This window comes from Amblyraja radiata, chromosome 25 (assembly GCF_010909765.2).
Source record: "Amblyraja radiata isolate CabotCenter1 chromosome 25, sAmbRad1.1.pri, whole genome shotgun sequence".
NCBI lineage: Eukaryota > Metazoa > Chordata > Chondrichthyes > Rajiformes > Rajidae > Amblyraja > Amblyraja radiata.
Genome location: NC_045980.1, coordinates 11939676 through 11954209, shown reverse-complemented (window position 1 = coordinate 11954209; position 14534 = coordinate 11939676). Strand labels below are relative to the sequence as shown.

The following is a 14534-nucleotide window of genomic DNA, read 5'->3' as shown; positions in this document are numbered from 1 at the left end:
TTGGTAGCTGGAGAAAGGTGACAATGAGGCACACAAAGATAAAAGTTTAATCAGGAGGACAGTCAAATTTGTCGGTGAACTAGGATCGGGGGAGGGGGGGATGGAGAGAGAGAGCAAGCAAGGGGTACTTGAAGTTAGAGAAGTTATTTATTTGTACCGCTGGCTTGTAAGCTGCCCAAGCAAAATATGTGGTGCTGTTCCTCTAATTTGCGTGGGCCTCAATCTGACAGTGGAGGAGGCCCAGAGCAGAAAAGTCAGTATGGGAACGGGAAGGGGATTTAAAGTGTCTAGTGATCGGGAGATCATGTAGGTGTAGGAGGACTGAGCAATCTTTCTATTTTTATAATTTATAGACTTAAAATCGGTGCCTAACTCAATACTCAGTATTCATTCCCGTAAATTCATTCCTATATATGAGAAATAGTGAATCATTAATGACTGCTGCAGTGCCAGGTACCTGGTGCAAACCTCCTCCCTGTGCACGGCATAAGTTTTGGTTGATTATTGCTATGCATACCGAGATACAGTGAAAAGCTTTATTATCTGATTAGATTGGATAGCATGCAAAATACTGTACATTAGTACAATCAAGCCAATAAGGAATACAAAAGGTAGAGTAGAGAGAAAGATGCCAGTGCAGAATATGGTTCAAAAGGACAAAAGTGCTGGAGTAACTCAGCGGGTCCAGGTATCATTTCAGGTTGGGACCTTTCTTCAGTCTGAGAGACCCATCTTATGTCCAGAGATGCTGCCTCACTTGTTGAGTTACTCCTGCACTTTGTCTCCTTTTGTGTAAACCAGCATCTACAGTTCCTTGTTTCTTCAGAATGTAGTTCTGGTTGTGCCAGGAACGTGGTGCAAACCCCTGCCTTCTACACTATGTCAGGAGCCTGGTGCGAACCCGGACCTGCGTAATGGTGTGCACGGAACCTGGTGCGGTCCTCTTCCCTGCTCACTGCTGTTCCTGGAACCTGGTTAAGAGCGTAGAGCTCTACTGATGACCCTATACTAACCACAGTTAAGCTTGTTTTTAACATCGACAAATCTCTGGGTTGGGGAGAGATTGCAGCTAAACAATAAAAACGGGAGACTGTATTCCAATCAGAACTGATGTGAGAGATTGGAATGTCTGAGCAGTTGTCAATACATGATGCAGCAGCTGCGTGTCCCCAGCCCTGAACCCCACATTGCAGTGTTCACTGATGCCCCCACTCACCTCCAGCTTGTCCAGCATTAGCTCTCATGTACATTTATATTTTATTTATATTTTTATTTTTATATGCTTTCATGTCTTGATGAAAAAATGCATATCTTTACAAAATATGAATTAAGATACTGTAAAATTAGTTGAAGGTGTCATTGAAGGCAGGCAGTGACTAGTGGGGTACCGCAAGGCTCGGTGCTGGGACCGTAGCTATTTACAATGTACATTAATGATTTAGATGGGGATTAAAAGTAACATGAGCAAATTTGCAGATGACACAAAGCTGGGTGGCAGCGTGAACTGTGAGGGGGATGCTATGAGGATGCAGGGTGACTTGGACAGGTTGGGTGATTGGGCAGATGCAGTTTAATGTGGATAAATGTGAGGTTATCCACTTTGGTGGCAAGAACAGGAAGGCAGAATGGTGTCAAGTTGGGAAAAGGGGAAGTACAACGAGATCTGGGTATCCTTGTTCATCAGTCACTGAAAGTAAGCATGCAGGTACAACAGGCAGTGAAGAAAGCAAATGGCATGTTGGCCTTCATAACAAAAGGAGTTGAATATAGGAGCAAAGAGGTCCTTCTGCAGTTGTACAGGGCCCTAGTATGGTGTGCAGTTTTGCTCTACAAATTTGAGGAAGGACATTCTTGCTATTGAGGGAGTGCAGCGTAGGTTCACAAGGTTAATTTCCGGGATGACAGGACTGTCATATGTTGATAGAATGGAGCAGCTGGGCTTGTATACTCTGGAATTTAGAAGGAAGAGAGGGGATCCTATTCAAAAATATAAGATTATTAAGGGTTCGGACACGCTAGAGGCAGGAAACATGTTCTCGATGTTGGGAAAGTCCAGAACCAGGGGCCACAGTTTAAGGCATTTAGAACAGAGATGAGGAAACACTTTTCCACACAGAAATTGTGTAAATCTTTGGAATTCTCTGCCTCAGAAGGCAGTGGAGGCCAATTCTCTGGATGCTTTCAAGAGAGAGTTACATACTCTTAAAGATAGCGGAATCGGGATATGGGGAGAAGACAGGAACGGGGTACTGATTGTGGATGATCAGCCATGATCACAGTGAATGGTGGTGCTGGCTCGAAGGGCCGAATGGCGTACTCCTGCATCTATTGTCTATCACTCATGGCAGTGGTTGCTTCCTGTGCTTGCTTCAATTCTCAAACTAAGCTCTAGATGGATTGACTTTTAAACCTGATACAGACAAGGTAATTTGCCTGAATGGCGCCAGTTACCTTGCAGCTCGAGGGTCACAGGATTGATCCTGACTTTGTCTGTGTCTGTGTGGCAGTGTCTGTGTGAAAAATGCATGTCATTCCTGTGGCTGCATGGATTACTGAAGGGTACATTAGTTATTTCCCAATTTAGTTTAAACTTGAACTTCAGTCTGGAAAAAATCAGTGCAAAATGTATTGTTGAAATAATAAGTATTTACTATTCAGATGTAATATTTTCCTCCTTATGACTTCTGCAAGAAATTCTAGTTGATCTGAAATACTTCCACTTAATGTAACTGACACCATCCTGAGATCAAGATTGATGCAGAGCTTATCTAATGCAAAGTACAAGCTTCCAGGAAACTACTAGTGCAAATTTTAAGCTCATCTGCTGGAGAGGAACTTGCAATGAGAGGGGTACGATTGAATAGTCCTTGAACCTAGGTACCCATGGCAAACAAAGAGTCAAGGGCCTGTCCCACTTTCCCGAGTTATTCACGAAATCTCCTGAGTTATTCACGAATTCTCCCGAGTTTTCAAACTCACAGAATGTTCGTAACGAGTCTGAAGGAGGCCGTAGGAGTCCGTGGATATATCGTAGCGGCTCGTTATGCCAGCCGTAGGTACTCTGGGCTATTTTTTTACTCGTGGACATTTTTCATCAGGCTGGAAAAAACGTCCCGACTTACCTGATGCCCCCGAGTACCTACGGCTGGCATAACAAGCCGCTACGATATATCCACGGACTCCTACAGACTTGTTACGAACATTCTGCGAATTAAAAAACTCGGGAGAATTCGTGAATAACTCGTGAAAGTGGGACAGGCCCTTCAGATTGTCAAGCTAAGCATCAAATTTAAGAAGCAGAATCTTTTGATTGTAACCGGAACTATGAGCAAATTGACAATAGGTAATTAAGATTATGGTAATGAATCATCATCTTCTTGCGTATGGCGTGCACAGCCACACATCTATTTGTTTGTGCACGCCGGGTTGATTGCATTAGCCGAAACAGGGTGGACCACATGAAGGTTGCAATCTCCCACCCCACGGTAATGGATGAATAGCTCAAAGTCATGGTGGAAGTGGCTCTGGTCCCTGAGATACTGCCTGCAGTACTGTTGATGGGGGGATAATTTTACTGCTGGCGCAGACTCCTGCTTAACCATGGTGGGAAGTTGTGAGTATCCAAAACAGAATTGTGGGCTCAAAGCATAAATGTTTATAACATGTAGTAAACTAGTTGAGAAAAAGCTGGAGTGAAAGGTAATAATATGAAAATGATAAATTGTGACGGGAAGGAATGATGAGTACAAATATAAAAGTAAATTGATAGACGAGGAAGGAGGTTACAAAAACAATAGGACAATAAAGGCTTTGCATCTGAGTGCATATAGCATCATACAAAACAGGTGAACAGAGAGCATAAATAGAAATAAATATGACGTGACAGGCATTACAGAGACATGCTGCAGGATAATATAGAATTGGATGTCAATATTGATGAGTAAATGGCATTTAGAAAGGACAGTAAACAAGAAAGTGGAGGATTAGCTCTGTTGATTAATGTTGGTCTTACCACACTGAAGAAGAATGGTATAAGTTTGGGATGTAGATGGGATTTGAGGGATGATGAGAAATATTGAAGGTACATATCCGCTTGAATGAGTGGTGTACTGGTCTCTAACAATAACCACTGGCAGGACAGAATCTAAAGGAAGAAATAATAGGAGCATGTCCGAAAGATTCTGAGATAATCATAGGAGAATTTAAGCTGGCTTGAAAAATCAGATGGGCAAAGGTAGCTGAGCTAAGGACATTATAGGATGTTTACGGGATATTTTCTAAAGCAACACCTTTGGTGAAAACCAGAGAGCAGGCATGGTAAATCTAATATTATGCAATGAGAGAGAATTAATTAGTGACTTTGTGGCAGTATCCATAATGTATTTGAATTTTATATTTGGTTTGAAGGAGAGATGAATGGCTCCAACGCCAATATATAAAACGTAAGAGCAATTATGAGCATGTGAAATCAGAGCTAGATAAACTGTTGGATGAGGTTAGAAGATCTGTCATTTAAGGAGATCTCATACAATAAACAAAATTAATACATTCCAATGAGATAGATTCCAAGGCTGGCATGGGGTTGGGGAAATAGGGTTGGTTCAAACAACTAGTTAATTAAAACACATATAAAATCAACCTTAAAGTAAATGCATATAATTACACAAAGATGGCTGGGATATCAGAAAATTGGACATAATATAAGAAAATTAATGATTTCAAAGATTAAGGGCTGAAAAATTAAAGTAGGATATAAACCTAATTATAAATATAAAAACAGTAAGTCTGCAGATATTTAAAGAATGGTTAACAATATGAACAATTGTCTTATAGAAAAATATTCTAATTATTCTTTAATTATTTAAAAAATTGGCAGCTGAACTCTGAATTGAGAACGTGTTTATTAAACCTAGATAATTAAAATTCTCCAGTGTTCACATTCACCTTTAGTTGGAATTAATTGCTTTGGATACCTTTCAATATTTAAGGTGTTATATTAATGCAGTTTTTTCAAATAACTTGTACTCGTTGTGGGGGAAAGTGGATTTTGAACTGGTCTTTTGGTTAATTCATACATGTACACATTGTGCTGTTCTGATTATGTTTACCGGTAATTCACTTCATCCCTCTGCTGCCTTTCTAAGATTTCCACACACACACCCCCCTCCCCATTTGTGGTTGGCTTCTGAAAGAGGCAAAACAATTATTTGTTCACTGTAAATAATGATAATGATAATGTCTTAAATTTAACTTTTTGCAGAATCAAACGTGACAACGCTGCTGTTACAGGGATGGCAAAGGGCCAGGGACAATCGAAAGAAACATTAACAGAAAGAAGAAAAAAAGAGACTAATAAATCCTTTCGAGGTAATCATAATCGACGATCGCTTGCCGATAGAAAGCGGAACAAAGGAATGATTCCAACTTCTTTTTAAAACGTTTTTTTCTCGCCCTATTACTCAAGAATTCACCATCTTTTACCTCCACTCAAATCATGAGCTATGTAAATTGCACACTTATTCTCTATGATGTTGTCAGCCAAGAGGAGGCAAGCATATTGAACAATGATACATTAATTCATTTTTTTGTCCTCCAGTGTTCACTCCCTTGAATATTTTACTGCACAATCTCAGATGCAACTGACAAATATATGGTGGCTAGATATGAATGTCAGTCAAAACTAGACTTCTGTGATGCAGGAAAGAGTAAAAGCTACTCCATTATTTTATTTACTGACGTTTAAAACTTGCTCTATATAACAGTGTCTTAGCTTATTTCAGTGCATGGTTCACTCTGCCTTTTCTTCAGAATGGTATGTCTTTAATACTGTTGCGCCACTAATACAATTGCTAGAACATACTACAATTCAGCAATGAAGTCAGTCAAACCTTTATTTAAATATTTTCAGCCAAAAACATTTTTTTCCATCATTCCCTTCTTCAGATGCACTTCCTTGCATCATTTAATATTTTGGTCGCAAGACCCGTCATTGGTGTTTGACCTAGTTGTGTTCAGAGTACCTGGGCTATGGAAATCTTTCTCGACCCTCGCTTATAGACTTGGAAACGTGGGATGGCTGCAGAAAAAATATAAAGGGTAAAGATGTGCAACACAGTTAATTTGTACAGTTAATGAATACATGGCAAGAATGTTATTGGAAATGTGAGAGTAGGATTGAAATAGATTAGTCACCACATTATGAAGAATGATTTCAGCAGAGATGGTAGGCAATATACAGTAATAATTATTTATTTTGGCAACTGATGATTCATCATTTATCCGTTGCACTGGATTAATGCTCGATTTGCAGTTTGTAATGGCTTGTGCTAACACGATTTGGTATTTACATAATCCACACTTAATTACAAACTATATTTGCATCGAGGTTAATGTGACGTAAATACAATCATTTCCAAATAAATTCTGAGGCATCAGTCAGTATATTAATTTGTATTTGTTTTAATTTGAGGATGTGAACATTCCAACATGGGTGACTTTTATTGGTCTCAGTCCTATGACAACTGAATGGCTTCCTTGGCCTCTTCAAATGCCAAGAAAATTCAAATTGCATTGCAATCTAACTAAAGCTATTAATTAGGTCTCATTTCTGCAGAACGGTTCCACACAATAAAACAAAAATTGTTTCTAAAGTATTGAGCAGAATTAGGCCATTCGGCCCATTGAGTCTACTCCGCCATTGAATCGTGGCTGATCTATCTTTCCCACTCAATCCCGTTCTCCTGCCTTCTCCCCCTAACCTTTGTCACCCATACTAATCAAGAACCTGTCAATCTCTGCTTTAAAACACCCAATAACTTGGCCGCCACAGCCGTCAATGAATTCCAGATTCACCACCCTCAGACTAACGGAAATCCTAGGTAGACAAAAATGCTGGAGAAACTCAGCGGGTGAGGCAGCATCTATGGAGCGAAGGAAATAGGGTCCTTCTGACCCTTCTTCAGACGAAAATCCTTCTCAATAAAGGTATGTTTAAGCTTAAAATTTATTTTATTTTCTAGCTGTATTTATCCCAATTTGATAATGTTTATAAAGAACTAATAAACACTCCAAAGATGTACAGGCTTGTAGGTTAATTGGCTTGGTATAATTGGAAACTGTCCTTAGTAGGTGTAGGATAGTGTTGATGTGCCAGAGTTGTTGAAATAATTTCTGGTGACACAAAAGAAAACTTGCACTCAGTTTGGTGTAAGCAAAATAAATGAGTAGTGGAGATGGATGGATGGATACAGATTAAATACATTTGCATGAGAGGAAAAGGAATGGCATTCTAACATAGATCTGGAGATAACAGAAAGAGAGAAACTAAGTCATCTTTTCGTGTTCATCTTGTTACAAATGTTGGCCTCGCTGTCATCATCCGTCCTGATAAGGACGCAAGATTCCGGCGACAATCAGTGGAAGCCATCACTTGTCGCAGCAGATGATGGCGGTAGCAGAATTAGCTCAGGATAATTCCAGTTTCCAGCCCGGCGACATGGTTTTTGCTATGGGGCCAATAAAACAGTCAAAAGAGATTAAGTTACCTTCATAATATAGTAGTAAAGTACCGGAGACCTGAAAGTAGAATAAAAAATGGCACAAAATACCCGGATCATTCATGGGGCCTGTAATCCATGTAAGGAAGAAGCAAACAATTGACTATAATACGGTGAAATATTTAGCACTACATACAAGTGGCTGGGAATATTCTGCTGGAAACAAATCTCTGTTCTTACGACCTTAAAATGATGCTCAAATGATAAAGGTAAGGATTGTCAGAGGGCAATTGTGCCTAAAATGCTAAGAGCGATTATGATACAAATATGAGAATTGGTTAAAGTTTGGGTTAATTATGTGGAACAAAGAAAATCACCATCTTAATAAATGGATGATCATGCACTCATGGGAAATGCCATAAAATACTTGATTTTGTTGTATAGAATTTATTATGGAAGAGGAAGTAAATCAACATGCAAGCCATAGACTGAATGAGAATTGACATCTGAGCACCCTAAACGAGCCATATATTTATAGTGATCCATACTGATGATTATTGCAAATAAAATTTAAGCTAAGGACACATACAGTATCTTTCAGTGGCCCCAAATTCTGTGGTTGGATCAAAAGAGAATAGTGCAAGTAGAAATTGGTAAATCAAAATTCAGGTGCCACAAATTCTGACTTTCTAATTTTTAATCCAGTCACCAGGATAAACATGGCATCATCAGTTGGTCCAAAGAAGGAAATTACAGACCATAAATTAACACTGCAGCAATGTCAATATATTAGAATTATTAGATTGGCAGATATCTGGCCACATGGCTTCCTGTGTCATAAATTTCCATTTGTATTAGAAACAGAAAATAGGTGGAGTGGGCCATTCGGCCCTTCGAGCCTGCACTGCCATTCAATATGATCATGGCTGATCATCCAACTCAGTATCCTGTACCTGCCTTCTTTCCATACCCCCTGATCCCTTTAGCCACAAGGGCCACATCTAACTCCCTCTTAAATATAGCCAATGAACTGGCCTCAACTACCTTCTGTGGCAGAGAATTCCACAGATTCACAACTCTCTGTATAAAGAAATATTTTCTCATCTCGGTTCTAAAAGCCTTGCGCCTTATCCTTAAACTGTGACCCCTTGTTCTGGACTTCCCCAACATCGGGAATAATCTTCCTGCATCTAGCCTGTCCAACCCCTTAAGAATTTTGTAAGTTTCTATAAGATCCCCCCTCAATTTTCTAAATTCTATTGAGTACAAGCCGAGTCTATCCAGTCTTTCTTCATATGAAAGTCCTGCCATCCCAGGAATCAGTCTGGTGAACCTTCTCTGTACTCTCTCTATGGCAAGAATGTCTTTCAATAGAATATTTAATCACAAATTATTGGGACTGAAATTAACAGTGCACTACTAATAAGTTGAATAAATGAGTGATTTCACAATGTCCCTAATCTGTTTGTTTATTAATTCATAGGATTGTCCATTTCTAATTGCCCATTTTGAAGAAGTTGGTAAACTTCTACCCTGAACTTGAACAAACTGTGTTGTGAAGTGGTATTGAATTGGGAATTCCTATATTTAGACCAAGTAATGATGGAAAGAACAGCAACGTATTTCCAGGCTAGGACAGATTTTTGGGAAGGGTACTTGTAGGTGATAATCACTTGCCCTACTTTGTGTCTGAGGAAGTCGATTTTGGGTTCAGGTGATATCATCTTCCTAAGTACACTCCAGCAAGTACATTCTATATTAAGGCAGCAAATTAATGCCATGCACATTTTGATATTCTTTGAGGTGCAGCTGCTTTTGCACCTGAAGATTAGTATTGAGTGCCACTTCATAGCACTGCCTGCAATACCTTCAATTACTGTAATAACAGATGAGATTGATAGGGTGGTTTGGATTATTGGCAGACATGTAACTGGGCAACTTTCCACATTGTTGAATAGACACCAACATTGTATCTTTACTGAAACTGCACAAGTTCTGGAACACATCTTGAGTACCATGGCAGGCAAAAGTGCTGGAGAAACTCAGCGAGTGCAGCAGCATCTGTGGAGCGAAGGAAATAGGCAACGTTTCAGGCCGAAACCCTTCTGCGGACTGAGCATGACTTTTGCTGCACGTATACGATTCACCAGTATTTTCTTAATCATGCTAACTGAAGTTGTCCATCTCCGACAATGTTAAAGACCTAATAAGATTCATACTCAGAACATGTCACCACAGCTGACTATTTGCTTCAACATTGTTTTTGGCATGTGCTGGGCTCCCCCATCGTTGAGAATGGAGATGCCACAAACCATTAGCTGTGCATTTTCACCTGCAACTGGATGTGGCAGGATCACACCAATTTAAACCATGGATTGTGAAATAGCATGGCTCTGTATGGCATACTGTTACCACTGTTTAGCATGCAATATCCTGTTATGAATTCACCCCTCAACTTGGTCTTCCTCAATAGAGGCATTAACAGCCTTTTGGCTCTATCAATTCAAAACTTATGCAGAGACTCTTGCTTAGAACAGCTGCCAATAGAAAATATCTGCACAGCTTAAGAGTGGAAGAATTGTAATGCAAACAAATGAGGATCAGCCAACAGAAACTGCCTACTTCCCCCCTCCCCTCCCATACTCAAACCATAGAAGCACTTTATTTTGCCTAGTGTCATTATTTATTCAATTCCATACACCGCCCCATCACATGTTACAGTATATCTCAATTGAAGAAAGTTAAAATAAATTCTGTCCTGTCATATCAGGGATTTTTTTTTTAGTGGTCAACATAGGCAGAAAAATAATCAAAGAGCAAAAATTGTTATAGAATTTATTTGTTATCTCTGTCATAGTAATCTTAGCAAAAAAACATTAATATAATTACAATAATATTCCACTCTTGAAGAGGTTTTGTAGAGATCATCCGATGAAATTAATAGTCCAAGTGGAAAATATGTCAATGCAGGGCTGTTCAACGGAAGCAACATCCAAGGAGGTGCAATGTTCCTTACACCATGATCTTATTCATCCTGTTTGATTTCATAATTATGTTTGATGTGTTTCCAGAGTTTCTGCAATGAGAGAGACTGATTTCAGAACTAATTTTCAACTCATTTGTTACTATAATACAGCTTTGGAAAACATACTTGATCATCAATTTGAAAGAAAACAAGTTTTCCTATCCATATAAAAAGATTGAGATCTGCAATGAAACTTCATTGAAGCTCAATCACAATCAATCATTGTTCCAAAATGTCAACTATTTCTCTTATCACAGGCACTACCTGTCCTGCTGAGTGTTTCTCACATTTTCTGCTTTTAGTTCAATCATTTGCCCAGTATCCATTCATTTACTATGTGGTATATTTACTGAGCAGACAATCTTCTGTCCATCCAAATTCACAGTTCACTCCGTTGACAAAAAAACTGTTGTGACAAGATCCTGAACTGCATATGGGCTAGCCTCAAGTGGGGAGCAAAATAAAAATGCTGGATGATCTGCCATTTGCCACAATCTGGGTTTTAGGTATCGTAGGGCTAGATAGGGCTCTTAAAGATAGCAGAGTCAGGGGATATGGGAGAAGGCAGGAATGGGGTACTGATTGGGGATGATCAGCCACGATCACATTGAATGGCGGTGCTGGCTCGAAGGGCCGAATGGCCTACTCCCGCACCTATTGTCTATTGTATAGCCCAATTATGCCAAGTTGACTCTTTACCAACCTGCCTGAATACTTCAGCAGTTTGAAGCCTGGCAGGTGGTTTATTTCTCCTCTGCTTTTGCCAACTGCTTGTGCCATCACCCTAGCATCAAGCAAAACCCCAACAACTTCTCCCCACACTGTACAGATCTTCAAAGCAAGTCTGTTTCAACTCATCGTGGGCGACCACAACACTGAAGGTGATCTTGGGCAACTTCAGCCATCTTTCTCCAGCAATGTGGCCATGTAGGATTTCAGTTTGTGAAATACATTAAAAAATAAAATTGTACAGTAAAGTAATGTTACACTGAAATCTCACAGGGAAAGAAAAGATCAAACTTGATAAATATCTCTAATTTTTCTTGGGGCTTTGTTGAAGGAATAATGGCCATGATATCTGAAGAATTCTGCTCTTGAAACATGCCATTCAATGCAGCATTCATCAAACAGAGACATCCAATGGACCCTTGATATAACACATCTTTTCTTTTCCAGTGTAATATTGCTTCACAAACTAAAATTCATGGCTCAGGTGCAGTGTTGGGCTTTATAATAATGTAGCAAGGGGGAAGAAAATATCTAGGAGTAGGCCAGCTGGCCCTTGTTAGCTCTGCCATTCTTCAAAATCATGGCTGATTTTTATGGTCAACATTTTCCTGCACTCATAGTTCTGTAATTGCCAATTGTCCACTATATCCCAATAAGAGGGGGTTGGAAAAACAGCATATAAACATACACTACACAATAAACAGTAAAGGACACTAAATAGACAACACCTTAGGACGGCACAGTGGCGCCACGGTAGAGCCGTTAATTTACAGCGCCAGAGTCGCTAATTCAATTCTGACCTCGGGTGCTGTCTGTATGGAGTTTGCACATTATCCGTAACCATGTGGGTTTTCTTCGGGTGCTCCAGTTTCCTCCCACACTGCAAAGACTTGCAGGGTTGTAGTTCAATTGACTTATGTGAATTGTGCGAATTCTGTGAATTGCTGGTCGAGCCGTATCCTCACAGTGCCAGAGACCCCAGTTCGATCCTGACCTTGGGTGCTCCCCGTGACCGCATGGGCTAACTCCGGGTGCTCACGGTACACTAGTTTTGCCAAAGTGCATGACCATACACTTTGCCAAGCTGTATTTAATTCAGTGTAGAAGGAATAAAGGCATAGACTATTTTCTAAATGGGGAAAAATTGGAGGTGCAAAGGGACTTGGGAGTGCTGGTGCAGGATTCCAAAGAAGTTCATTTACAGGTTGAGTCAGTGGTAAGGAAGGCAAATGCAATGTTAGTATTCATTTCAAACGGACTAGAATATAAAAGCACGGATGTAATACTGAGGCTTTAACAAGCACTGGTGAGGCCACATTTGAAATATTGTGAGCAGTTTTTAGCCCCATATCTGAGGAAGAATGTGCTGGCTTTGGACAGGGTCTAGAGGAAAGAGGAGGTTTACGAGTATGATCCTGGGGATTATTGCGTTAATGTACAAGGAGCTTTTGAAGGCTCTGGACCAATACAGCTGTAGTTTAATGGTGGTGGTGGGTGGTGGAAGGGGAGAAGGGGGATGAATCTTATTGAAACCTACCAGATAATGAAAGGCCTAGTTAGAGTGGACGTGGAAAAGATGCTTCCAGGAATGGGAGAGTATAGGATCGGAGAGCACAGAATCAGAATAAAATGACATACCTTTAAAATGGAAATGAGGGGGAATTTCTTTAAAGTGGTGAACCTGTGGAATTCATTATCACAGATGGCTGTGGAGGCCTGGGCATTGGGTATTTTTAAGGCAGTGATTGATAGGCTCTTGATCAGGCCAGCCACGATTGTATGACGGTGTAGAATCGATGGACTATGTCTTATCGACCCTATTTCAGAGTAGCTGATTCAAGTCTGAAGGAGTGCCGACCTGAACCATCTGTCTGTTCCCTCCACACATGCTGCCTGACCTGCTAAGTTCCTTCAGCACTTTATATTTTGCTTCTTGACAGATGCTATTTTTTGCGTATTTTTAGCATTTTGTTGCATGAAAAATAAATTCACATGTTGGTTAACAAAAGGCAGCCGATTTAAAACAAACCGTCAGATGTGTTTTAAAACCATCAGATTTGGTATTGGTAGTCACACAAAAAAAACAGTAATCTCAGCATCTCTGGAGAAAAGCAATAGGTGACGCTTCGGATCGAGACCCTTCTTCAGATTTGATATACCCGATAAGGTGTGATAATTGTTCAGTCGTAGGAGAGGACAAGCCCATCCGTCGTGACTGAGGGAGTGTGTAGGAAAGAGCTGTAGATGCTGGTTTACACCGAAGGTAGACACAAACATAGAAAATAGGTGCAAGAGTAGGCCATTCGGCCCTTCGAGCCTGCACCGCCATTCAATATGATCATGGCTGATCATCCAACTCAGTATCCTGTACCTGCCTTCTCTCCATATTCCCTGATCACTTTAGCCACAAGGGCCACATCTAACTCCCTCTTAAATATAGCCAATGAACTGACCTCAACTACCTTCTGTGGCAGGGAATTCCACAGATTCACCACTCTGTGTGAAAAATGTTTTTCTCATCACGTTCCTAAAAGACTTCCCCCTTATCCTTAAACTGTGACCCCTTGTTCTGGACTTCCCCAACATCGGGAACAATCTTCCTGCATCTAGCCTGTCCAACCCCTTAAGAATTTTGTAAGTTTCTATAAGATCCCCCCTCAATCTTCTAAATTCTAGCGAGTACAAGCCGAGTCTATCCAGTCTTTCTTCATATGAAAGTCCAGCCATCCCAGGAATCAGTCTGGTGAACCTTCTCTGTGCTCCCTCTATGGCAAGAATGTCTTTCCTCAGATTAGGAGACCAAAACTGCTCGAGTAACTCAGCGGGACAGGCAGCATTTCTGGAGAAAAGGAATGGGCGACGTTCCGGGTTGAGACCCTTCTTCAGACTGAGAGTGTGTCACAGTCTGAGAGAGGAGAGAGGATGTCACAGAGATAAGGAAGGGTAAGGTGTGAAAACGAGAACTGTTTCGCTTCGTGTCTCAGCTCCCGAACCCAGAGCTGAGGCCAGCGGGCGCCCTCCCCGAGGTCACCTTCATGCTATGAATGAACTTGCCTTCCCGCACCAATTACCAGACTCACCCCGTGGTTGATGTGCTCAAAGATCATATCCCCGGCCTGGTCGAAAACCCTCTCGAAGACGACGGCGCCCACCACGATGGAGAGCGCGAAGGTGGACGTCCTCTTGAAGAGCAAGTTGTAGACCTTCCGCACCAGCGCCATCTTGTCGCCGAGTCACCCCCCCGTCACCCTCCGCCACCCCACAAACTGGGTCACACCTCCATA

The 14534-nt window shown here is 40.8% G+C and overlaps 2 protein-coding genes across 3 annotated transcripts in view; one reads left to right on the top strand and one right to left on the bottom strand.

Moving 5' to 3' along the window:
- The window catches only part of ascc2 (activating signal cointegrator 1 complex subunit 2), a 55979-nt gene extending 49538 nt beyond the window's left edge, over positions 1–6441 (top strand). For both annotated transcript variants that reach the window (XM_033043162.1, XM_033043161.1), the window contains exon 19: positions 5261–6441. In XM_033043162.1, coding sequence (XP_032899053.1) covers positions 5261–5435 — 175 coding nt within the window. In that variant the 3' untranslated portion in view covers positions 5436–6441. The remainder of the gene's footprint in view (positions 1–5260) is intronic.
- A 3874-nt stretch (positions 6442–10315) lies between these two features.
- On the bottom strand, positions 10316–14525 carry LOC116987273 (cytochrome b-c1 complex subunit 9). The gene is made up of 2 exons (XM_033043160.1): positions 14331–14525; positions 10316–10572 (listed from the first exon to the last, which is right to left on the bottom strand). The coding sequence occupies exons 1-2, from the start codon at positions 14469–14471 to the stop codon at positions 10522–10524; spliced, it is 192 nt and encodes a 63-aa protein (XP_032899051.1). The 5' UTR covers positions 14472–14525; the 3' UTR covers positions 10316–10521.
- Positions 14526–14534: the final 9 nt, after the last annotated feature.

Bases quoted from the DNA above. Each gene is read 5' to 3' on its own strand.
- LOC116987273 (XM_033043160.1), bottom strand. From the start codon at position 14,471: ATGGCGCTGGTGCGGAAGGTCTACAACTTGCTCTTCAAGAGGACGTCC. The intron at 10,573-14,330 runs GTGAGTCTGGTA...CTCTCATTGCAG, and splicing joins TTGAGCACATCAACCACGGG to AAACTCTGGAAACACATCAA.